Source organism: Sarcophilus harrisii, chromosome 1 (genome assembly GCF_902635505.1).
Source record: "Sarcophilus harrisii chromosome 1, mSarHar1.11, whole genome shotgun sequence".
Taxonomy (NCBI): Eukaryota; Metazoa; Chordata; class Mammalia; order Dasyuromorphia; family Dasyuridae; genus Sarcophilus; species Sarcophilus harrisii.
Genome location: NC_045426.1, coordinates 171,480,259 through 171,507,723, shown reverse-complemented (window position 1 = coordinate 171,507,723; position 27,465 = coordinate 171,480,259). Strand labels below are relative to the sequence as shown.

Below are 27,465 nucleotides of genomic sequence, written 5' to 3'. Positions count from 1 at the left end.
CAACCCACAGTTTAAGAAGTTTTGTCATACTCAACTCAGGTCCATAACCTTTGTCTATGTATATTCCTTCCAACTGCCCTAATCATGACAAAGTTCTTATGATTTCTTATGGATGAATGTAAACAATTTATTGAATTCCACATGATTTGTCTTTCCTGTTTATATTTTTATGCTTATTTTGAGTCTTGTATGCAAAAATCAAATGTTCTAAATAAATTAAAGTTTCCTATTTACTGAAGTTTTGCCCCTGAAAGATTATACTCAGCTTTGCTAGATTATTCTTGGTGATAATCCTAGTTCCTTTGCTTCTGGAATATCATATTCTAAGCCTTCTACTCCTTTGTTGTGGAAGATGGTAAATTTTGTTATCCTGAATGTGGCTCCATAATATTTGAATTGTTTGTTTCTGGCTGCTTGCAGTATTTTCTCCATGGTCTGGGAGCTCTGGAATTTGGCTATAATATTGCTGGGAGCTTTCATCCTAGGATTTCTTTCATGAGGTAATCAGTAGAATCTTTCAATTTCTACTTTACCATCTGGTTTCTAGGATATCAGGGAACTTTTCCTTGATAATCTCTTGAATCTTGATGTCTCATGGAGTCATTAATTTTCACTTGCCTAATTCTAAATTTTAAGAAATTCTTTTGTTCAGTGAGCTTTTGTTCATCCTAGCCCTGAAGTCAGGAGGACCTAAATTCAAATTTGACCTCAGACATGTAATTCTGAATTGTGTGACCCTGGGCAAGTCATTTGACCCAATTGCCTTAGCAAATCAAAAGGGTCAAATCTGTGGAAAAGAAAGGAATTTATGACCAAAGAAGAACTAGAGTATATTATGAAATGCAAAATGGATAATTTTGATTACATTAAATTAAAAAGGTTTTGTAAAAACAAAATCAATATAGACAAGATTAAAAGGGAAGCAAAAAACTGGGGAAAATATCTTTATATCCAAGGATTCTGAAAAAGGACTCATTTCTAAAACATATAGAGAATATATAGATACTCAAATTTATAAGAATACAAGCCATTCTCCAATTGATAATTGGTCAAAGAATATGAATAGACAATATTCAGATGAAGAAATTAAAACCACTTCTTGTCATATGAAAAAATGCTCTAAATAATTTTTGATCTGAGAAATGCAAATTAAGACAACTCTAAAGTACCACTATATACCTCTAAGATTAGCTAAGATGACAAGAAAAGATAATGATGAATATTGGAAGAATGTGAGAAAATTGGGACACTAATACATTTCTGTGGAGTTGTAAACTGATGCAACCATTCTGGACAGCATTTTGGTGCTATGTCCAAAAGGATATCAAATTGTGCATACCTTTTGATCCAGCAGTATCTTCTCTGGGCCTATATCCCAAAGAAATCTTAAAGGAGGGAAAGGGCAATGTGCAAAATATTTATAGCAGCTCTTTTTGTAGTGGCAAGGAATTGGAAACTGAGTGGATGTCCATCAATTGGAGAACGGCTGAAGTCATGATATGTGAATGTTTTAGAATATTATTATTCTATAAGAAACGATCAGCAGGATGATTTCAGAGAGGCCTGGAGAGACTTACATAAACTGATACTAAGGGAAATGAGTAGAAAAATGAAGATTATTTGATGATCAATTGTGATGGACTTGGCTTTTTTCAACAATGAAGGGATTCAAGTCAATTCCAATAGACTTGTGATGGAGAGAGCCATTCATATCCAGAGAGAGGACTATAAGGATTAAATGTTGATCACAACATTTCTTTTCACAACATAGCTTTTTCACCTTTTTTGTTGTTTGCTTGCTTTTTGTTTTTTCTCATTTTTTTTCCTTTCTGATCTGATTTTTCTTGTGCAGCATGATAAATGTGGAAATATATATAGAGAGGAATTGGACATATTTAATATATATTGGATTACTTGCTATTTAGGGAGGGGGTGGGGGAAAGGAGGAAGAAAAGTTTGGAACACAAGGTTTTACAAGGGTGAATGTTGAAAACTATCTTTGCATGTATTTTGAAAATAAAATTTTAATTTAAAAAATCAGTTCTAAGTGGTAGCTGTGATATGTAGAAAGTTCAATCTAGGGTGCTGAGACTATATATACATTTTATAAGGAAAATATAATATACTTACATCTCGAATAAAATGCTCCAGAGTAGCATAAGCAATGGCGATTCCATCATGAGTACTTGTCCCTCTTCCCAATTCATCCAAGATAACTAGGGATTGTGATGTTGCTTTTCTTATGATCTCTGCTGTGTCTGTCAGTTCTTCCATAAAGGTACTCTGTCCCTTGTATATATTATCTGCAGCTCCCATCCTACAAGTAAGACAAATATACTATTTTTATCCTTGGAGAGCAATTAAATTCAACAAACATTAATTAAGTGGCTATATATGTTTGTATATATGCAGTTTCCTGTGATAGAGGCAAGGGAGACAGAAAATTTCTATGGTCCCTCGACACACCTAACATATATACTGATAAGTGCAAAATAAAATAAAGAGATATTTAGAGGAACTTCAAAATATTAATTTGTAAAATTTGAAAGGGAAAAGGTTGTTGCTGATAGTAGAGAAGTTAAGTTAAGGAAGGATTCATGGAGAAAGAGATGTTTAAGTTAGATTATAATGGACAGACAGAAAAAGATTTAATTTAAAATGTGTGTGCATGTGTATGTGTGTGTGTGTGTGTGTGTGTGTGTGTGTGTGTGTATGTATGTGTATTTTTTAAAATAATTCTTTAAAAATAACGTTTATTGGGGAAGCTAAGTGGTGTAGTGGATAGAGCACCAGCTCTAAAGTCAGGAGGACCTAAGTTCAAATCTGACTCAGATACTTAACACTTCCTAGCTGTGTGACCCTGGGCAAGTCACTTAACATTAACTGCCTCAGCAAAATAATAATAATAATAACAAAAATAATATTTATTTCTGATTTTGTTTTCTTCATTGATATATAAGTCATCTAAGCATGTTCCCCACTTTTTGTATTCTTCAGATCATATTTGTGGTCCATTCCACTAGACTGATGTATCACAATAGAAATTTAACAGCTGAAGAGGACAAATCATAAGGACAAATCATTGAGGGAACAAACTGGGGAAAAGCAGGGCAAATTAGTCTATAGAGAGTATTCTAAAGTGAGTGAAGCACATAACATGGGGAAGAGAGTAATAAACAAAGATGGTTCCAATATTACATAAAGTCTTTGAAAAAAAAAAGAAAAGAAGGGATTTTAAGAAATTTCTTCTGTGATACAAATAAAGTTTTGATACCTAAAGAAAGTCAAAATAGAAAGATAACAATCCTTAATGAAAACTGAGGTAAAAACATTAGTAAGGTGACTACAGAAATGTATCACAAAAATTATACACTATATACAGACTAGTTTTATGCCAGGAATGCAGGAATGACTCAATATTAGGAACACTATGAACATAACAGCATACACACACACACACACACACACACACACAGAGAATATATATATTACATACATATGTATATGTATACATGTATGTATACATATATGTATACAATACAGAGAAGGTTGTAACAAGATAAAACACCCATTCCGGTTAAAAACACTAGAAAACAGAGGAATAAAAGGAATTTTCTTACTAAAACCAAGAAAATAGTTTTATATATAATGGAGATTAACTAAGAGTTTCCAACAAGAACAAAGAGATCAATTATTTTTAATATCAACCACAACTGGGATGTATTACTAGAAATGCTAGCTATAGCAATAATTGGAGAGAAATAGTAGGAATAAGCAAAGAAAAAGTGAAAACAAAATTATCACTTTTACTTAGAGAACCACAGAGAAAGGGAATCAATTAAACATTAATTGAAATAATTTCAGCAAAGCTGCAAGATAAATCCATATAAATCATCAGCATTTCTGTATTTTACCAACAAAATTAAGCAGCAAAGATAAAGAAATGACTTTTAAAATAATTATAATACTTGTGAGTCTATCTGCCAAGACATACACATAGAAATCATATGAATCTAACTACTTCATTTCTTTTTTATTTGTTTCTTTATTTTTTACTACTCCATTTCTAAAGAAATACAGACTTAAGTAATTATTGAAATATTAATTTTATATGGGTAGGCCAAGCTAATATATAATAACAACCACAATAATAATTTACTTATTCAGTGCCATGCCAATAAAACTCCCAAACAATTAGTTTATAGAGCTAGAAAAAAATTATAACAAAATTTGACTAGAAAAGCAAAATTCAAGATTCTATAAAGGAAATAATGAAAAAAGGTGGGAAGAGAACTTTAGCAATACAAGATCTCAAACTATACTGCAAAGAAGTAATTGTCCAAACAATTCTGTATTGTAAGAAATAGACATGTTTGTCAGTGGAACATAATATAATAGCTACATAACATATAGAAAGCAAATATCCACAGTAGCCTAGTGCCTGGAAATGTAAATATTTTACTTAATGTGGTGAGAACTTAATATCTGTCAAGAATTGCTATGAAAACTGAAAAACGTTCTGTCATAAATTAAGTTTAAATCAATATGTTATCCTACGACAAGCTCCAAATGGATACATAATTTAGACATGAATGAGTAAAAGAAATTGTCTTTCATATCTATGGCTAGGGGAATAGTTCATGATAAAAACAAGCATAGATATGGTTATAGAGAATATGATGGATAATGCTATTACATCAAATTATGAGTTTTTGTACAAAACCAATTCAACTAAAATTACAAAAGAAATAGGAAATGGGGAAAATATTTGCAGTATACTTCTCTGATAAGGACCTCATTTCCATTATAAATAAAGAACTGATTAAAATTTAAAAGAATTAGAGCCATTCCCCAAATGACAGTTGGTAAAAGAAAAGTTGAGTTCCAAATTCCACACAGCCCCACTTTCTTCACCGCCATCTCTCCAAGACAATAAGCAATCTGACAAGGGTTATACATGTATAAACATGTTTAACATATTTTCACATTAATCATGTTGTGAAAGAAGAAGCAAAACCAAAGAGAAAAAGCATGAGAAAGAAAAAACAACCAAAAAAAAAATGAAAATATTATACTTTGATCTGTATTCAGGCTCCATAGTTCTTTCTCTAGATGTGGATAACATTTTCAATCATGTTTGGAATTATCATATTGCTGAGAGGAATCAAGTCTATCATAGTTGATTGATCACTTCACAACATTAGTTTCAGTTTCCTGATCTATAAATGGGCTGGAGAAGAAAATGGCAAATCATGCCAATATCTTTGCCAAGAAAATCCCAAATAGGGTCACAAAAAAGTTAGACACAAATGAAACACTGCACAACATATCTTAAGGTAGTTGGATGTGCAGGTCTGGATCTCAAAGGAGAAAGAAGAGTTTATATAAATTCTCTTTCCTCATATGAGAGCAAAATATCCCTTCTGGAGAATATATTTAATGTTTCAATGTATCTATGGTTAAATTCATTTAGATCCTCCTACCACTGACAGAATGCAACTTCTCTACACTTCAGCAGCATGAGTTGATGTTGCTGAAAATCATTTGTTGCCAATCTGGTGATAAATCTTTCTGAACTTAGCTAGTGTGGTTCTTAGGTTACAGATATCAAGTCTATCACCAGAATCAGTATGTGTTTCCAGAGAATACAAAGAAAATGTCAGCTGCAAACAACAATAACAACAAAAATAATAATTCCTCCCAAAGTCCAATAAGCATTGTTATTAACAAGAAATTAATAAAATAAACTCTGTGTTCAATATCGAGGTGGCTATATATCAAAAGTGTATTTCCTGGGAATATGCTAGATTAAATCTGAAACTTAAAGGAGGTACTCTACATTTATTCCCCTCAGCATAACATATAGAAATGCCTTTCTACTCCAGTGTGGACAACATAATAATTTACTGTAATATGATGTTTAAAGAGCATGTGCACCCAGTCAGGGGGATTTCTCAAGTATTTTCCTACATATGTTGCTAACTCTAAGCCTAAGAGATACATTGCCCCCAAACTGCAAGGCAATCAATAATTAGCTTACTTTCCTTCTTCAAAAATCTCATGATGAGCCTAAGTCTGACCTCTGGAGCCATGGGACAAAGAATGCAACTATATCTCACTACAGGGAGAACTCTGTTCCATCTTCCCATCATAATACTAAATCTTTACTCTTTCAACCATGTTTCTAAGTATCACAGCAATATAGTGAGGGAATCAAGGTGATAATCCAAGAAGGTGGGGGAGAGATAATTAGAGAAATCATGGGGGCAGAAACTTTGTCTTAGATGTTGCCTGAGATAAGCTGATTATACTATAAATATGGCTTTTCTGTTTGTCCAGGCTCTATAGATACGGGGCTGGGATAAGGAGGGGAGGAAATAGTGGTTATGTATCATGAAATTTACTCCTCCATTAATTACCTATTGCTAGTTTATCTTAATAATTCACCAAGCAACTTTATCATTTTAGCTGAAACACCATAATTTATTCAGCAGTATGCATTTAACTTTTTTTTTTAAATTTACAATTGTCCTCAAAGTCTCTTTGGTCCTGAAAAAAAGGACCAAAGCATTCCTGAATATCCTACCACTTCAGTATGTATGCTAAGAAAACCCCAGATGGGATCACAAAAAATTAGACATGACAAAAAAACCATTAAATAACTATTATTATTATGTGAGGTCACCCAAAACTGAGATTATCCTGGTATAATCAGTACACCTAGACTCCATTGTGCCCTTCATTGTGGCCTTTAGTGGACAGGAAGAGGTCATCACAGTATAAGAAATACTTGTTAAATAATAGAATGATTCTTTATCATTCCTATAAGACAGAAGCTCCCCCATCTCATGTGGTGCTGAAAGTCTTGATTCCTATGTGAGGTTTATGCACTTTATCTTTTCACCTGTGGCTGTTTTCTTCATCTGTAAAATGAGAAGAAGTTGGAACAGATATCTTTGAGGTCCTCTTTGGCTTTAGATTTTGCCTTTTTTTTTTTAAAGCTTCCCTAAAAAGTTCCTAAACTAAGAGTACTTCGATTACTTTTAAAAACACAAATGTGCATTATTTATCTCAATTTACTAATGCCTACTAATCTTTTCCTAAACTTATGTCAATATGAAAAATAGCTTTTTAATCTTTAATGTTACTTTGAAACATTTAAAATAATAATGTTCAACAATCATTTAATCTTCACATCGATTTGTGCCTAAATACCTCCCTGGTTATTAGTTGATAAGAGAAAAATTATCTAATCTTTAATGCACTGAATATAATTATATGCATGTACAAATACATACAAATTAGTTTCATAAGAATTAGGATAATAGCCAAATGTTCAAAAGCATTTTAATCAGACATTCAGCTTAGGCAGGAAGTCTCCCTCCCTTTTTTAAAATTAAGACATTTTCTAATATTATATTAAAAACAAAGGCAGAAGTCCTACTCGTTTCTGTGTAAGGGAATCAAAGAACATAGATATCCTTAATCTTTCTCCTTCAGCAACATAGACTTTGGTCCTTTTTATGAATGGAACCTGTTAAATGAGTGAAACTTTAAACTATATGGAACTTAAAAACACACTGGAAATTGCTCCACCTTCATCCCAACCTAAAGTATATTAAGGTAGAAAACTAACCTTTTTGAAACCCATTAGAAAATTGAAAACAACCAAGGCCTTATTATCCAAGATTATTTTAGGCAACAGGACAATTAGCTCATCAATAAACTTTTATTAAGCAGCTACTATGTGCTTAATAATTGTGCTAAACTTTTGGGGAATACAAAGAAAGGCACAGTCTTAACAAGGGAGACAACATGCAAACAATTAGGTACAAGTGAGATACAATGAACAAACTGGAAGTAAACATGGCATGACTGATTTTACAGAGATGAGGAACTGAAGCATCCAGTTGTTAAGTATCTGTGGCTGGATTTAAACTCATGAAGATGAGTCTCTTCTGGGCTCTAGACCCAGGACTCTACTACTGCCCCATCCAGCTGAATAATAATTCCTTGCATCCTTATCTCTCAAGGTTGCAGATGAGAAGGTGCTTTATATTTCATGCAAACACATTAATTATTGTATTTGTATATTGGCTAATCAGGCTGTTTTGCATAATCTGATCAAATTAACTAAAACTTTTGTGAGGGAAAAATTCCCACACATACTAATGAGTCATTTGAAAAAAAAGTAGTAAATAATGAAAATAGGATTAAGATTGAAATTTTCCTTTATTCCTCCTTATATATTTGGACATTGTACATATTTCCAAAGTTATATGGTTCCAAAAGTCACAAAATTAAAATAAATATTAATTGGAAAGGAAGTTAATAGATTCTTGAATTCTGTTTTTTTTTAATGGTATTCAAATTACCTTTTAATGTTCTACTCTGAAAGTTTAGTATTACAATAAAACAGTATCTGAAATTAGTTAAAAATTGTGCAAATAACTACAAACTTATTATTTAATATTTTCTAGCTCAGATAAAAATCATGTATGAAAAAGTCATTTTCATCACAGTTATTATACAGAATAAAATTTAATTTAAAACATCATTAAATGGTATGTTTTAAATAGGTTACTCTAGGCTAAACTACTGGTATTAAAGCCAAATTGGTTTCAACAATGCCTGATATTTTTAAAAAATACTTTTAATGCTAACTATTGTTTCATTTGGATTCAAGAAGATCTGAGTTCAAATCCTGCCACAGATATATCACACTGGACAAATCATTTACTATTTTTCAAATCTCATCTGTAAAATGGGGATTTTATCACCTTCTTTACTGGGTAGTTGTGAAGATCAGATGAGATAAGTTTTTTGAAAAAATAGATATGAGCAAGCTATTATTATTAAAACCTCTTGTTTTATATCATCCCCTTTTTGGGAACTATCCTTGTCAATATCTTCTAGGTCCTCTTCAATGGGCATAATGGCATAATGACACTAGATTTGGAGTTAGGATAAATAATAATAATAACAATAGTTATTTAATGGTTTTTCAGTCATGTCTGACTCTGTAATTTCTTCTGGGGTTTTCTTAGCATACCTCCTTCCCAACATATTTTAAAAGAAGAGGAAACTGAGGCAAGGAGGATGAAGTGACTTGCCCAGGGTCACACAGCTAAGACGTATGGGAGGGCAGATTTGAATTCAGGAAGATAATTCAAGGCCAGCACTCAATCCACTGTACCAGCTAGCTGCATAATGTAACAACAAAAATAATAATGAACATTTATTTACATAGGTTCCCTAGATATATAAATGCAAGGGGCTTTATATAGAAAAAAGGGTAGGCAGTGAACTTTCTTTCGACATGAAGAATTAGGTTTAAATCTCCTTTCAGAGTCTGCAAGCTGGATGATTCTGGTCAAGTGATCAGACCTATCTAGTATCAATTTCTTCATCTGTAAAAAGAAGAGGTGACATTTAGGGACCTCTAAGGTCCCTCCCAGCTCTAAATCTCTAGTCTTACTGTCTCATAAGAAAAATGAGCTTAAGAGAGGTTGTGTGTGATTCCAGATAACACATTCATAAGTAAAAACTAAAATCAGTCCTGCACTTCTTGATCTGCTATTAGGATATCTTATACAGTAGTAGCATTGCCATTGCTAGATTGGATTTTTGCAGGTCTTTAAAAAATAAAAGTTCATAGCTCTTGGAAACAAGCTAAGTAGGTTCATAACTGCTTCTATTCAGTCAAATACATAAGGATAGTTCTGTTCATCTGATCCTTAGCTCACAAATTCAGAATTTTCTGATTGCCTCTCACATTCCTCGCAAATTTCTCAGCAATCCTTCCTTAATCTGTATGAGATCACAGAGTTAGGATTAGAAAGCACTAAGAATCCAGCCATCTTCTTTATCAATGAGGAACTAAAAGGCAATAACCCTCCTTCCTTCTTTCTGGTCTTTCCCTACATTTTTCTCCTTTAAAATTTTCATTTAACTAATCTCCATGAACTTTATTAGTCCTTATATGTGTAACTTATAATAGTGTAAACTATTAATTTCTCTTCAAAATTCATCATGTCCAGTCACTCATTTAATAGCTGAAGGAATTTTAAGAGGGAGAGATTATGTCCCAAAGCACATCAGTGAAACATCAGAAATTAGCATCTACATCTGACTCTCCTATCAGTCTATCAGTCTTCCTTCTACTCTATCACACTTAAGTGTAAGTTGAAATTTGTTAAATATTGTCTTTTTTTTTCCTTAATGTATTTTGGTAATGTCTGTAGCCCTCTAGGGACAGGGACTAACAAGTTTTCTCTTGGATTTATTGCTTTCAGTAACACCTCATGACATACCCTGTGCAAAATAGGTGCTGATGACTCACTAAGATCTTAGGCTAGATATTAGATAGCTGTGCTAAATATTTCCCAATAAATTGTCAGCCTAATGCATTTTTTAGTTTAAATTTTCATCTATTCATAAATCATTTGAGTGATTATGAGCCAGACACTATACCATGTGGAGAGTTTTAAATTTTTTTAATTTTGAATTTTTTTTTAAAAATAAAGGAAAGCCCAGAACATTGTTATGAAATGAATAAACATTACCTGATTTTCATTATCACTTTGTATGTATTCTCACCCAAATATAACAGAAAAGCTACATGAAATTTCTTAGGTTTCATGGTAAAAGTACTGAAAAGTTGGCCAGCTCAAGCTACACAGAAGGTTGTAGTTATGTGATTAAGGGGGGGAAAGAGGGGAACCCTCTAGGATATTTTTAGGAGTGACAGGCAGACTTAATCCTTCTAATCCTCCTTTCTAACCCTTATATAGGTCAGACGAACAGTTAATAATGCATTAATGGAGCCAAGGAATTTATTAATTTATGAGCTGCTTTACATGGTTAAGAACACTTCATTGACAACTCAATCAAGTAAATTTCTATTAAAGATTTGAAATGGTATACTAAAATAGTAGTACCCAAATGCCCAATTACATCTTTAGGGATGCTGTTCTCTCCCTTTTAAATCAACATCTCTAAGCCTTAGAGAAAGGGAAGAAAGGCAGCTGTATAAGGAAGTAAAGGGGGATGGGCACATGGGGTTCTAGGAAATGAAACAGGAAAGAGATCTGAGCAGCTCTGTATAACAGATCCTCTTAATCCCCAGTTAATAATCTATAGGCTTCCAAGAATTCAGAATACCCCTGAATATGCCTTACTACCTGGTTTAGGAAGCAATATCCTACACAATCTTCCAACAAAGAGCTGTTTCCAAATTGCATCCATTACAAGTCCATGTTAACCTATAAGGATATGTATCACCTTTGGTAATGACATTTCATCAGTACTCTCTGTTTCTCTGATTGGATGACTGGACAACAGAGCAAAAAAATTTTCCCAAAGCCTCCATTTAAAGAGCACTCTCAAACAAGTCATCTCTTTATTTCCCACAAACTGCTCTTTCTTGGACTGGTTTCCATTGTGCTCCCATTTTGGGCAGCTTTCTATTTTTTAGCTTCTTGCTATAGTTTATAGGTTCCAAGAGAGCAGGTTCTCATGCCCCTATCTCTAGTGCTTTCCATAAAGCCTGGCACAGAGTTGGTGCTTAATAAATGTTTATTGACTGAATGACTGACCCTGGGCATATCATTTAATCTGCTTTTCTCAATTTCATCTGTAAAATGGGAATAAGAGCACCTATCTTCCACAGCTGCATAGAAACAACCAATGAAATACAGATTAAGTCTGAAGGTTTCATTATGGATAAACTAGGCACCCCAGGCTAGTCATTCACAACTAGAATATCAAAAGGTTAGTGTAGGGAAGTCCAGGTAAAATTTGTAATTAGCATGGAAGGAAGGATTCTGTTTGAAATAACATAAGGCACTGTTATATACATATTCAGGGGTAGCACAAGACAAGGTTCTATTTTCCTGTTTAAATGAAGTTTGCTGACAAAGGTAATGTTCTAATTGAATTCCACTATGAATGACAAAGTCATGACACATTGACACCTTCACACCTACATGAAATGAAAAGCATTCCCCAGAAAAGGGTAAATTACTCAAACTTCTGGGAAAGCTGTAAGATGAAAGAAAAGGAGCCAAGAATTACAGGTTGACTGAGAAGAGAGGAAATCTGGAAAGTGACAAATAATTAGGGAAACTATTTATCAGAATAGACAATAAACAGTGACAAAAAAGCATACAAATTGTGGTATTGAATACATACTTTACATATATTACAGAAATGGTAAGAAATGCCAAATTTAAGTACACTACACAATACCACTTCATTACACTAACCTGGAGTGGATTGTACATAATTACTAGGATAGATAACATGCTTTCATGCAGTAACAGTGAAATATTTCACTAGTATCAAAATTATTACTCTTTGCAATGGAAAAAAAAAAAGTTCCTTTCTCTAAAGCAACCCTCCCTTATAAGTGTTAGATCACACTGCAGTATTTAAAGTCAATTTAGAAAAGCTTTAATGCATAACTGCCAAATATAACCAGGGGAAAAACCACTGTAGCAATCTTTTTATTTCCATGGAAACATCAACTTAAATCAAGATAGGAAATCTAGGAAAATGCTAAACTTGTAAAATCTCATATGAAACAAGGTATATTACATGGTCTACAAAACTGTTACATGTTTCTTGTTAAGGATACAGGTAGATTCCTCTCAAAGGAAACCAATAGTGTAGAATTATCCAAATAACTGTTTCAACATACTCCCTTTGGAAAGGAAATGAGAGAGAGAGAGAGAGAGAGAGAGAGAGAGAGAGAGAGAACACCTTACAAATAGCAACAGTTATGGAGCATTTATACAGTGCTATAAGGTTGGTGAGGTATTTTACAAATATTTAGTGTAATCCTAACTACTATGAGGTAGATGCTATTATTATTCCCATTTTTATAGAAGAGAAAACTGAGGCAAACAAAAGCTAAGTGACTTTTCCAGGATAGTATATGAGGCAGCATTTAAACTCAGTCTTTCTGACTCTAACTACTACACCACCTAGCTGACTCTTAAGAAAGGTACTATTTTTTTTAAACTAAAGTAATTATGAATATTAATAAACTATCCCATTCAAGCCACAGAACCAAAGAGTAAAAGGAATCCACAATAACCTATAAATGGTTATAGTATGGCAGATTTGAAATCAGACCTGAATTCAAAGCCCAGTTCTGTAGTTTGCACACTGGACAAATTACTTATCTCTCTAGCTTTCAGTAACCTCAACTCCAAAATGAGAAAGTTATGTTAGGTAAAATCTAACATCTAGTTATACATCTATGACTCTTTGTGTAAAATTGAGTGAATCCTCACTACTTGCTGAAGATAATGATACAAAGTATACCACTGAGTGTGTAAGAAAAGCAATTCCTGATCCTATATCTTATTTTTCAATGAAGCATTTGTATTTCCCAACATTCTAATTATTATACAGAAACCACATTTTCAAGATATTTTCAGGTTCTGTTCCTGAAAAACTAGCTTATAATAAGGTCTTTTTAGCATGTTAGTAACCAAAGTCACTCATCCAGTATTTAAGACAAGCCTTCCTTATACTCAATGCTGGCCCATAATAAATAGTAATATTGTGAGGCTGTGTGTTACGATGTTATCAGAAAATAACCTTTTTCTTTTAGTATTTTTTTAATTAAAGTTGTGCAACATTTTTTTGTGTTGACTTTGTATCTCGAGACAGGTAAAGGTTGATGAGATTCTGCAATAGGATGATGGTTATGTTTGTGGAGAGAAGGAGATGAATGTAAGGTTTTGGATCAGAATTTGGATATGTGGAGTGAGGAGTCAAGTATAATGCCATGGCATTGGTAAGGGGGAGGAAAGCAGGGCCCTTAAGAAAAACTGGGAATGAGGTGGGTTTGGGGAGAAAAAAGGCTTTTGTTTTGGATGTATTGACTTTGTAATGCCACTAGGACATCCATATGAAATGTTCAAAAGGCAACTGGAGATATATGACAGAAGCTAAGAAGAGATAATAGGGATAGAGACAGAGAGCTAGGAGTCATCTACATAGACATGATAATTAAATCAGTTTTGAATAGTGATATTTTAATATCCTCTGAAAGTGAATGCCACGTAGCAAATAAGTCCCAGCTGATAAATTTTGTAAATATGAACCTCAATTATGAATCAAATATGAAATACAAATCACTGGTAGCATCTTTTTAAGTGAGACAATATGTCAGAGAAATGTTCTTAAGCCAAGTTAAATGTAAAGTTATCATGTTTCAAGTTACTGTTTCAGTAAAATAATTCTATTTTTCCATAATCTTCACATACCATGAAATTCAAGTTAAGTCACAATCCAGCCTTATAACTACAACAAAAGTCTTAAAATTAAAAAAAAAAGGTAACCTTGCATTCATGTTTTTTCCATCTTCCTATGCTAGTTTACATATATGACTACTTATATTTTGTCAATGGCAGTTAAATTTACACATTATGATAAAAAAAAGCAAAATTAAATTATAGTTACCAGTATCATAGCTGGTATTTATATAGGACTTTATAGAACTAAAGCACTCTCACACATATAAACTAGGCTTAGAAATATTACTAGCAATATTTTTCCTTTTTATAGACTTTCTCCTCATTTACAAATGAGGAAACTGAAGCCCAGAGAAGTGAAAGGACATTGAAGCTTTTTGTCCCAGAGTTATCATTTTCTAGCTGTGTCACCTAGACATGACTATTTGACATTGAAAATGGTGGAGCTGAGACAAAAACTAATTCTTCTAACTCCAAGTCAGAAAGAAGTGTTCTTCTTACTGGACACACTAGCAGGTAATCAACTATGAAATAAACTGCTCAGACAAGTCTTTTTACCTCTTTGGACCTTAGTTTCCTCATGTATAAAATGAAAATTCTGCAACATATGAGCAATAAGGCATTCTGCAGTTCTATGATTCATGATGAAATAATTTTTACAAGAACCAAAACATTTAAGAAAAATGTATCAGTTTAAAAATTTAAATGAAAAGAAAAGTTAATGAGATTCATTTTCAGGAATATATTTAAATGGAACCAATAATTTTACCTTGTGAAAATACCATCTACAATCCCAATTGTAGCTTGTTCTGCAGGAACATAGGAACCAATTTGTGCCATGATAGTAATCAATGCAACTTGTTTTATGTAGGAGCTCTTTCCACCCATGTTCGGTCCAGTAATTATCATCACTCTTTCAGAGTCACCCTAGAAAATTTAATAACAATTTAACATATCATTCCAGAGACATTCTTATTTAACAGGTACAATGTATTTCATAAATTGAATTCATTATCTACAGGATTCTTCTCTCTACTTTAAAATACGTCACCAATCATGTCATGAAGTAAACAGACAATGGTGACCTGGAGCTGTCACAGGCTGTAGTAGGCTTCCATTCAGCTCCCTTGAAGAATCACATGAAACTTCGAAGTAGCCACAGTATAGATCCTTTGCCTGTTGTTATTTGAGGGAACCAATTCCTCTACTATCCACTCCTTTTTTTTTTTTTTTTTTTTTTACTATCCACTCCTAAAGTGGTCCTGCATTAACTATAAGATTCTATCACAAAGCATGTTTGGGTGCCAGTTTTAATGAACTGGACTTTAGAAAAATAAAGGGCTAGAAAGGTCCTGACACCTCCTAAAAGCCAGATTGCTCTGTGCCACTATATTCAAAGTCTGTATATTTCTTTGTGGGTTAAAATCTTAAATTTTGGTCCTAGGAAGAGAGTTTGGATATCTGGTATGCCTGGGAAAAATCCTTTATAGATCTTTGGTTATGTCCATGTGTAGCAGGATCTAGAGACATATGTGAATTGAGCAGTTTATAAGGATTTGAAAGTTCTGAATGAGAGCTTTATTTATTGTACTTTTAATTTTTTTTTAAATAACAAAGCATTTATTTTCTGTACCTCTCACCTTTCCTTCACCCCAAAAGAAAAACAAAGCTGTTGCAATAAAAGCACCTAATTAAACAAAACAAATTCTTACATTGACCATGTCCAAAAATAAAGGTCTCATTCCACACCGAGTCTATTACCTCTCTTTCAGGATGACTATGCATCATCATCTCTCTCTCCCCTCAAAACATGGTTGGTGACTGCACTGGTTAGAGTTCTTAAATCTTTTAAAAATTATCTTTACAGTGTTATTATTACACATCATATTAACTGTTCTCCTACTTCTGTTCATTTCTTTCCACATCAGTTAGTACATGCAGCTTTCTCTAAAACTCTCCCTTTTGATGTCTTGCAGCACTACAGTGTTTAATAAGAGTCAAGTCAAGTCTATAAACATTTATTACATGCTTTCTATGTGCTAAGCACTCTGCTAAGTGCTAGGAAAATAAAGTAAGGAAAAAATAATTCATCTTAAGTCCTTCAGAGTAGTCCTGGATCACTGTACTATAGAGAATGGCAAAGACATTTACAAGGTGATCATCTCAGAACAATGCTATTATTTTGATACAATAATATTCCATGACAACCACACCACAATTTATTCAGCCATTCCCTAATTGATGGACATCCCCTCAATTTCCAATTTCTTGCCCTTAGAAGAGAGTTGTTACAAATATTTTTGTACATATAGGTCCTTTTCCTTTCTTAAATCTCTTTTGGCAGTCATGCCTAACAGTGGTGTTATTAGGTCAAAAGACATGCATGAATTTAGAGTTGTTTGGACACAGATCATATCTTTTGATCATTTTATCAATTGAGGCATGGTTCTTATATTTTTTTATAAATTTATTCAATTTTCTTTGTGTTTGAGAAATAAGACCTTATCAGAGAAACTTGCTTTGAAATTCTTTTTAAACTGTATTTCTCCTTGTTTATTCTACTCTCTCTTTATTCAACCTGTCCTTCAAAAAAAATTTTTTTTTCTGGCCATCCCTTCCCCCAAAGTGCTCTCCCTTCTATCACTCTCTCCCCTTCTCATATCCCATTCCCCTCCTATTTTCCTGCAGGATAAGGTAGATTTCTATATCCATATTGAGTGTGCATTTTATTTCCTTTTTGAGCCAATTCTGATAAGAGTATGGTTTACTCACTTACCCTCTCCCCCAGGAGGGAGAGGATTTTAAATAAAGGAAAGTACATTGCTATGGAGAGATGTAAATCCAAAGCAAGAATTTCAGGACTAGGTAATTAATTTCGTTCTTTCTTTCCTTTCTTCCTTTTTTATAATCTTTCATATCAAGAAAGTCACAGACAAATCATTCAGAACAATAAGTTCTGTTTATTGTAAACCAAAATATAACATATTCCTTAAATTCCATTTTTTTTCACCTTTGATCATGGCCTAAAGATCCATGTGTGTGATGTTTTGAAGACCCCTGGCTCCCTGGTCTAGCAATAGAGAGAAGAACAGATAAAGAACTTCATTAAGAAGTACTTTTGTTTCAAAGATAAATTTCCAAAAGGCTTTACTAATAATGTGTATAGGTTGGGACAGGTAGGGAGCAAGGATCCACAACAAGTTATTTCTTAAAGGTAATAAAGACTTTGGGGAAATAGGGACTTCATCTGTAATTTCATTAGAATATGGAACTCTCTGGTGAAGAAGTGCCCTCTACCAGGGCAGGATTGTGCTTTCTCTGCCATTTATAGTCTTAATACACCACCTAGAATAATGACAGGTTAAGTAATTTGCCCAGGGTCACATAGCCAGGCTGTGTCACACAAAGAGAATTTGAACCCAGGACTTCTTGTCTTTGAATCCAGCCCTTTATTGACTATATGCTGCCTCTTGTGAGGTCCTCATATTAAGGCAGAATGTTGAGGGAGAATACAAAATAACATAGGCTGGGTGACTCACTATATCCTTAACAGATGTTCACTAATCTGTCTCTGCTTTGCCTTTACACTGATTAGTTCTTAAGAATAGTCACTAAAACTACCCAATAGCCATTTGTCTATTTTAATTTCATTTCATAATTCTAATCCAGCCAATATTGCAAGCATTTATAAATAAAATATCCCAAATCTTGGATGGGGATAAATTTTCTTGACTATGTTGGCTGAGAGAGAAGCAAATGAATAAAGCATTCTGGATTATCTGAATGTCTGACTATCCAGAATTATTCTCCTTTCAGTTATAATAGGCTAGTGTATATGCAAGGGGAAAAGGGATATGGATGTGCTAGCAAGGCACTATGGGATTTTAGCATATTATACTCAAAGAATAAAACACTGTCCATCTTATACAGACATCAAAGTAATTAAAAACCTTAAATCAAACTTAATTCTCATTCTACTTTCCCGTTTCTACCTTTGTCTTAGTAGGAAAAAGAGTAAAAAGACTTTTTGGGAAAGGGAAAAAATTTCCTGAGACCAGTTACAATGTCTTTTTATATTCTACAGTGTTTTCTCTATAATGGGTACTCAAAAAATGACTGCCAATTGAATACTGAATAAAATTCTATTTCTTCACAGTCATGGAAAAGGGGTTAATGAAGGTGTATGCTAAAACTAATAACTAAAATTTGGGATAAATTTTCTTTAAAATTAAAGATTTATATACTCTCTGTTTCCCAACTTTTTGAATAGTCAAAAGCAGATTCTATAGAAATATTTTTGATTTAAATAAAAATACCTGCCAAAGATTTTATAAAAATTTGGAAAGACTTACATGAACTGATGCTGAATGAAGTGAGCAGAACCCAAAGAACATCGTACACAGTAACAGCTACATTATGTGATGATCAACTATAACAGACTTAACTCTTCTCAACTATGTAATGATCCAAGACAATTCCAGAAGACTCATAATAGAAAATGCTGACCATATTCAGAGAAGAACTATGGAGCCTGAATACAGATCAAAGCACACTATTTTTCACTTTTGTTGGTTTTTGTTTGTTTCTTCTTCTTTATGATTTTTTCCTTTTATCCTAAGTTTTCTTTCACAATATAACTAATGTGGAAATATGGTTATAATATGTTGTACATGTATAACATTGCTGTATCAGATTACTTGCTGTCTTGGGGAGAGGAAAGAATAAAGGGAGGAAGGGAGAGAAATTTGGAGGTCAAAATCTTACAAAGATGAATGTTGAAAACTATTTTATATGTAATAGGAAAAAAAAATACTATTAAGTTTAAAAAAAAAAAAAGGCCTGCCAAATGTTACTAGCATTCTGGATTTCTAGTATACCACCTAAAAACAGATTAATAGGAAGAAAAGCTCATTAAAAAAAATTAAATAGCACACAGTAGAATCCTACATACAATTGTAAAAAAATGAGAACTCAGGATATAGTTTACTGAGCTGTGGATCCAACATTCAGACAAAACTGATTGGAATTAGCATAATCAAGGTTAAACAATTTAAGGAATAAGACCAAAATCAAAATCAGTACTTTAGGAAAGTTGAATCATGCAAAGGAAACACTCAGGTTGTCTGACCTTCCTCAGCTTTGCTTATATTCTTCCCATTTCATAAATGAATGAGTGCTAGAAATATACACACCAAACCAAATCTCAAAATGCTCCTCAATTATGCTTTCCACTATTCCTTCTTTCTATTCAGTTAAAAAGGACTATAAGTGAGGAGAGAGGAAGACAGTTGGAAATGAGTCGTAGCTAAACTTCTTAATGCTCAAAACACCTTTCATCTAGGGGATTTAAAATGTGTAAATTCTCCTTCAGTATGAACTGATGTTGACCCAATGAATATCACAACAGGCATAGAATCAAGATGATTCATCATTCTAAGTTCAAATGTAGCCCTCACTTACTAGCTATATGATTCTGGTCAACTCATTTCAACCTGTTTGTTTTGGTTTCCAACGAGCTGAAAAAAAGAAAACCACTCTACTGTCTTTGCCGATAAAACCCCAAATGGGGTCACAGAGTTGGACATGACTGAAAACAATTGAAAACCATTTGTAACTTGATAGATCCAGATCATCTTAGTGGTAAATGACTTAAAAAAGCAGTTAAAAAGTATCTGCTAAATAGCAGTCATTGTATTAAGCTCTAGAGATACAAGGAAAGGCAGAAGACAATTCCTGCTCTTAAAGAGTTCACATTCTAATGGGGGAGACTACATGCAAACAACTCTGTACAATGGAGATATCCACATAATAAAATGGAGATGATCAAGAGAAGGAAGGTACTAGCATTAAGAGGAAACAAGAAAATCTTCTTGTAGGAAAGCAAAAAACTAGGAAAACAATTTTATATTGGAGGGTTTTAATAAAGGGCCTCATTTCTAAAATACAGAGAACTGACTCAAATTTATAAGAATGCAAGCCATTCTCCAGTTGATAAATGGTCAAAGGATATAAACAGACAATTTTCATACAAAGAAATTAAAACCATTTCTAGTCATATAAAAAAATGCTCTAAATCATTTTTGATGAGAGAAATGCAAATTAAGACAACTCTGAAGTACTACTACACACCTCACAGATTGGCTAAGATGACAGGAAAAGATAATGTTGGAAGGGATGTGGGAAAACTGGGACACTAATACATTGTTGGTGGAATTGTGAACGGATCCAACCATTCTGGAGAGCAATTTGGAACTATGTCCAAAGGGCTATCAAATGAGCCATACTCTTTGATTCAACAATGTCTCTACTGAGCCTATATTCCAAATAGATCAGAAAAAAGGGAAAAAGACCCACATGTGCAAAAATGTTTGTAGTAGCCCTTTTTGTAGTGGCAAGGAATTGAAAACTTAGTAGATGCCCATCAGTTGGGGAATGGCTGAATAAGTTGTGGTGTATGAATACTATGGAATATTATTGTTCTATAAGAAACAATCAGCAGAATGATTTCAGAAAGGCTGGAGAGATTTACATGAACTGATGCTGAATGAAGTTAGTAGAATCAAGAGAATATTGTATATAGCAACAACAAGATTATGTGATGATCAACTGTGATGGATGTGGCTCTTTTTAACAATGAGGTGATTCAGGCCATTCCCAATGGTTCTGTGATGGAGAGAGTCATCTGCATCCAGAGAGAGGACTGTGGGAACTGAATGTGGATCACAACACAGTATTTTCACCTTTTCTGCTGTTGTTATCTTGCTTTCTATTTTCTTTCTCATTCTTTCTCCTTTTTGATCTGATTTTTCTGTGCAGCATGATAAATGCCAGAAATATGAATAGAAGAATTGTATGTTTAACAAATATTAGATTACTTACAATCTAAGGGAGGAGGTGGAGGTAAGGTAGGGAGAAAAATACTGGTTTCCCACAAAATAACATTAGAAAGGAAAAACAAAAAAAGTTAAATAAACTGACTTACAATTGAAAAAAAGGGGGGAGGGGCCCTCAAATACCAACTTCAGCAACATCTGGAAAAAGTCCAAAATAGAGAGCTCAATTTCTCAATTGCTGAGAAATTACCAAAAATTAAATTCAAAAGCAAAAATAATTTTTTTGCAGGCAGAATGTTAATAGTAAACATAAAACTCATTTATAGTGCTAGTATACAGTATTGGCATGAATAGAAAAACTACTATTTCTGAATTTTAATTTTATCTCACAGGCAAGGGAAGAAAAAAAGGATGAAAACTGCCCACAGATAATATGCTCCTCTATAAGTGTCTGTCTGTCTGTCTCACATACACACACACACACATACACACTCACTCTCTCACACTCTTTCTCTCTCTCTCAAATTCAATGAACTTTTATTTTCATCTTCACCTCCAGAAATTTCTGGTTTCTAAAGGTGTCTTGGGATAGAGGTCTGACCATTTTGTTCCTCTGGTCAAAAAACATTCAGCAACAATTTATCGTCTCAGATTTTGACTTGGTAACTTCCACAGTGGGACTCCCTTTACTTCTCTAGCTTTATTTTTTCATGTGCTATGCTCCAGCCAAACTGGACTCAAAAGTGCTCTTGGTTCCTGGCATTCCATCTCTTGCCTCTACAAATTTGCACAAACTGACCCTATGCTTGTAATGCCTTCCAGCTCCCTCTTAGCTCCCAAGATTTTTTATCTTCTTCGAGGCTTGACTCAGGTGTCCCTCGCTCCATGGAGACTGGTAGTGCTTTCCTTCTCCCCAAGTTATCTGTAAACATCTTATGAGTGCAATGTGGTATAAAGCCTAGTTTCTTAAACTGTGGGTTTCCATATGGAGTCTCATAACTGAATGTAGAAGTTGCTAAATTGTAATTTATTATTAGTAAATGTTTGATTTGTACACCAATTTTATATCTCTATACCTGATGTCACATGAAAAATTCTTGGGCAAAAAGGGATTATGAATGGAAAAAGTTTAAGAAGCCCTGATATGGATGATAAACTTCAGTTTCCAGGTCCCACCTTTGACATACTGATTATGTGATCCTGGGTTACTGCTCTGGACAGCTAACACAATAAGGCTCAGAAATGACCTCTATTCACTTAAGTAAGAGAAATTTCCTTATCTGAGAGTTCTCTATACAAATGAAATCATAGGTCATTCCCTATCCCCACATATATTATAGTACTTTATCCTCTCCCTAAGCTTCAGTAAAATGAAGACAGAAAAGACTTTTATTTTTGTCTTTATACATGGGAGATGCTTAATAAATGTTTACTAACCTAAGTTTAATTAAAGGAATCATCCTTAAAAAACATTTTTTTGGAGAAGTTTGAATAGCTTTTTACTATTTTCTTTTCCTTGACCATGTGAAGGACTCTGGGAGATTTATCCTGTCATCTTATCCTTGACAGAGTCTTCTGAGAACATTTCAAGACAAGTATGAAGTTTGTAGGTCATCTTGGAAAAAGCTGAATGACCTTTCAAGGGAGGGAGCATAGTGGTTTTGACTGGACGAATGTTCCATACAAACTTTTTTGCAAAAAATGGGTGATAGATGTGGGAGTTAACCTTTTTTTTTTCTATGAGTTGTCTTGAGTTTATATTGTTACACCCCATATACAAAATCAGTTTTCCCCTACAAATATATGTAGTGCTTGTTTTTTTTTTTTTTAATTTATCTCTTTTTTGAGCTGTAAAGAAAAAATGCAAAAGTTTTCTCATGGTTTTTGCTTTAGCAGCCTGTCATAGGATACATTAAAAGGGCCTAATCTGGAGGGAAAAAAAAAGAATAAAAAATACAACACATTATTTGAGTATTCTATTTTGATATATACTAACTAGTCCACCACAAAGATCATGAAAATATGTTATTTTAAAGGATTTTAAGTAACTTGCCATGGCATAAATTCATTCTTTGCAACAAGCAACACTCCTCTCCCTCCCACCTTCTCTTTTAAAAGCTTAATTGGTCAATAGATCTGCTCATTGGTATAAAGAATCACAGATGAAATAGACCTCAGAGGTCATCTATTTTGAGCTGTATCTGAATTAGAATCCTTTCTATCTTTAGATACAAGAGCTTGTTCTAGAACCTGTCTCTGTGAGATCCTTGGGATGAAGCATTCTGCTTCTCGAAATATCCCATTTCACTTTTTTGTTAGCTCTCATTGTTAGGGAGTTTTTCCCTACCTCAATTATAATTTTGTCTCTTTGCAGCTATCACTTGTTACTCTTAGTCCCTTTGGGACCAAACAAAATAAACATAATCTGTAATGGGCTGAGGCTTGAGTTGATGCACTGAGGTCCCAAGCATGTGAGGCTAAATAGCAATTGGACTATACTCTATTAATATACATGATTGGATAAAGAATGGTCCCTGCCCACTCTCTGTGCAAGTCCTGATGTGTTGTATAGGAAATGATGATTTTGGTGGGTGGAGACAGAGAGACAGGAAGAGAGGTGGGGAGAGATTGGCCTGGGTTTCATGTTAGCAGCTGCTGGTTGTGTGGCTGTTGGTCTAGCTAGCTTCTTGACTCAGCTACACACATTGCTATTGCCCATTCTCTTCCACCTTGGATCTTTCTTCACTGAGAATAAAGACTGACGACTTTCCCCTAACCTGAATTCCTGACTCCGGCTGATTTTAAAATACACGGTCTTCACAATAATCCTCCACCTACATGCTAGTCCTCAAATATCTAAATACAGCTGTCTTGCTTATACTAAGTCTTTTTAAGAAATACAGTAGCTTCCCCAACCAATACAGCAAGAAGTGCTGGGATTGCTCAAAAGATTCTTTTTCACTTAGAATAAGACCAGTAATAATGACCCAAAGTCCCTTTTTCCACTGATGGGGACTATGAATAGCAATTAGCTGCAAATTCCCTAGAAGTCTTCCTTCAACCACATTATCATAAAGCATCAATGCCTCTCTAGCTCCAGGTTTGGGGACAGATTTTAATGGTTTGGGGAAAGAAAGTACCTCATTCCTCCTGTGAATCTGTTTTCATTATTCTCATGACTTCCCATCATTTTGTGTGTATCTCTCCTCAATAAAGTTGGCTTGCTTTACTGAACTATTATGAATGCCATGTTTTCTTGGACTGGATTTTTGTATTCTTTGAACTGTTCTGTTTTAAAAGTTTCCCTTTGATCATGCTAAACACTGTCAATCTCTTTTACAAATTCTCATAGCAAAAATTGAAACCATCCTGGTTATACTAATCTTGACACTTTCTGCTACTTATCAATGTCTCTTTAAATTGTGGCATCTGGAACAGAACACAATGCTCTAGATGGGATATAAGCAGGGAAGATTAAAGCAGGACTATTACCCCTCTCTTGCCCTAAACACCATATTTCTCTTATTGCAGCATAAGAATGAATAGCTTTCTTGGCTACCATTTCTTACTGCTTTATGGGTATGAACTAGTGAATGGGATGTCCTCTAAGGACCATTCTAACTCTTGGATTCTATGATTGTTGACCATTTAAAAGATAGGTGACATGTAATTATCTATCGAGTGGTATATGAGACCTGAATTTTTTTTGAAAGAAAAAGGACAAATTTCTAAGCTTTACAGTCTACTTAAAACAACACAGAAACTGAAGATATGAAAAAAAAAATGTATAGACTCAAAAGTTCAATTAAGGAGAACAGAAGATTCTAACATTTTTTTAAAATTTACCAATCATTCTCATCCTTTAATATGCTAAAATAATAAGTATGTACATACCACCTAAACTATTTTTGCCTAATGATAAATAAAAAACTTCTCCAACATTAAAAGCCTTTGATCAGGGAAATAGGAACAACTAAATATCAAAATTGTCTAAACGCTTTTCTGTCAGTCTTTTAAAAATACAAAATTTGAGGGGAAGCACTGGAATAAAAAAAAAAAAAAAAAAAAAAAAAAAACCCTTCAAATAAGAAAAGCCTCAGCTCTACAAGGAAGATAGATGGGTCAATGGTGATCTTTTAACTCAATACATCAGAAAACAAACATTACAATGTAAGTAATTGTGTCTTCTTTCCAGGTGACAGGATCCATTGTTGGAAACTGATAGACAAGAGGACTATCTATTCATATAATACAACTGCAAAATATGACCAGGTCACTAAGAATAAAAATACTGAAATACACAAAAAATACTTTTAAAAACACATGAAGAATAAGATTTCACAATCTGGAAAAAAACAAACAAGCATAAAAACAAATATCCTCAAACAACTTTAAAGGAAGACAAATATACCAATGAGTTCTTCCAAAGTATGAAGTCCTATCTTAATTTTACAATGTTAAATATAGAAAATAATTGGAGGGTAGGGGGATTATAGAAACATTCTAGTTCGCTTAAATATAAATCTGGATGAGAGCACAGAAAAAATTTCAGGGAATAAAAGAGGCTGAGGTGAAACAGCTCTAGTCTCAGCTCTGACACCAACTAGACATGTGATCTTAGGCAAGATAATTAACCTTTGAGTCTCACTTTCTTTCTTTCTTTTTTGCTGAGGCATTTGGGGTTAAGTGACTTGCCCAGGGTCACACAGGTAGGAAATGTTAAATATCTGAGGCCAAATTTGAACTCAGGCCCTCTTGACTTCAGGGCTAGTGCTCTATCCATTGTGCCACTTAGCTGCCCTAGTCTCACTATCTTCATCTACAAATAGAAGAGAATGGATAAGGTGAATTCTAGCTTTTAGTCCTATGACTCCAAGATTAAAATATGGATCCAAAGCTGGATCAAAGATGGATCACAATGGCTCAAAATACAGGGTACAGCTGTATTTCAAGATCACACTTACTTTGGAGTTAATACATATTAAAGGAGAAAGCTTTGGAACTCATCTGTATGAGAACTCTGGGAACAGTGATGACTAGGAGTTAGTTGAACCCTTGCTGATAGAAGAAGACTCTTTTGGTTTACTATATGTTGGACTAGTCAGTCACCCAGCATTTATTAAAGGGTTACTATTAGCCAGGCACTGCACTAAGCCTTGGCATGAGATGATAAGGACTTGGACCAGAGTCTTAGAAGACCTGTAATTAGCAAAGAGGGAACATATGCAGGGGCACACAATTTAGCTGACCTTGGTACTGGGCATGAAGAGAACTGACTATATTCAAAATCTAGAAACTTTTTTTTTAATGTAACTAAATGCCACCTTTCCAAGTAAATCCTAATATCTTCTTTGTGGTTGCCATAGTGAATGGCTTGAGGTACTAAGAATTTAAATGACTTACCGAGGGAGACAGACAATATATGCCAGAGGAATGATTTAAACCTAAGTATTATTGGATCTAAGGTCAGCTCTCTACCCACCAGGATAAGACATGGAAAAATTTCCAGTCTCCATTGATAGATAGATTTCCCAGTACTCATGAAATCACAGAAATAGAACAAATCCACTTCCAAAATGTTCTAGCCTAAGAGTATTCTAGCTCTTATAAGTTAAAAGATAATGTTTCACACTCTCTCTAGAATTAACTGGGAACCTTGAAGTGGAGAGGGAGATCACTCTTCTCCACAATTCCTATGAAACATAAACAATGCAAAAAATAAAGCTCATTCAACATTTAATCTTTACATGTTCTTATGCTAATGATCAGAAATTCTTCATAGCTGGAAGACAAATTTAATAAACCAAACTAAATAAAGTCTTAAAAATGGAATCACTTCCTTAAAATCAACACTGACATCTTCAATAAATTCTGATAATAGCATGATCTAACTTCTTATTGTTGAATAACATCAAAATTAAAAGATGTAGTGAAGTTGAGAATGAGAGACTACAAAAGCACAATCTTAGTAACTAAAGATGAAAAACCATAGGAAGATCTCCAAAGTGTTGTTGGCTTTTCTTTAGAAAAGAATAGATACAAACTCCACAATAGGGGGATTACAATGGGCATCTATGAAGTAACTACAGCAATTAGTTACTTACTAACGCATGATCTATATCACAGATGAAAAGAAAATGATGTCTCAGCTCAAAATTTGTGATCAATAGAAAACAAAAAAGTTAAAGGGCGACCAAAATTTTCTCCAACATTACTTAATATTTTATTTTTCCCAATTACATGTAAAACAATTTTTTAACATTTGTTTCTAGAGTCTCTTCTTTCCTCCCTCCCTACTCCATTGCCATTGAGAAGGCACATGTAAAGTTATACAAAATATTTACACAAACATCATGTTATGAAAG

At 33.7% G+C, this 27,465-nt stretch overlaps 1 protein-coding gene across 2 annotated transcripts in view; it reads right to left on the bottom strand.

Annotated features, from left to right (window-relative positions):
- The window catches only part of MSH3 (mutS homolog 3), a 189,729-nt gene that overhangs the window by 6,619 nt on the left and 155,645 nt on the right, over nucleotides 1–27,465 (bottom strand). For both annotated transcript variants that reach the window (XM_031966986.1, XM_031966990.1), the window contains 2 exons: nucleotides 15,037–15,194; nucleotides 2,131–2,317 (listed from right to left, as the gene is read on the bottom strand). In XM_031966986.1, the coding sequence (XP_031822846.1) occupies nucleotides 2,131–2,317; nucleotides 15,037–15,194 (345 nt within the window). The remainder of the gene's footprint in view (nucleotides 1–2,130; nucleotides 2,318–15,036; nucleotides 15,195–27,465) is intronic.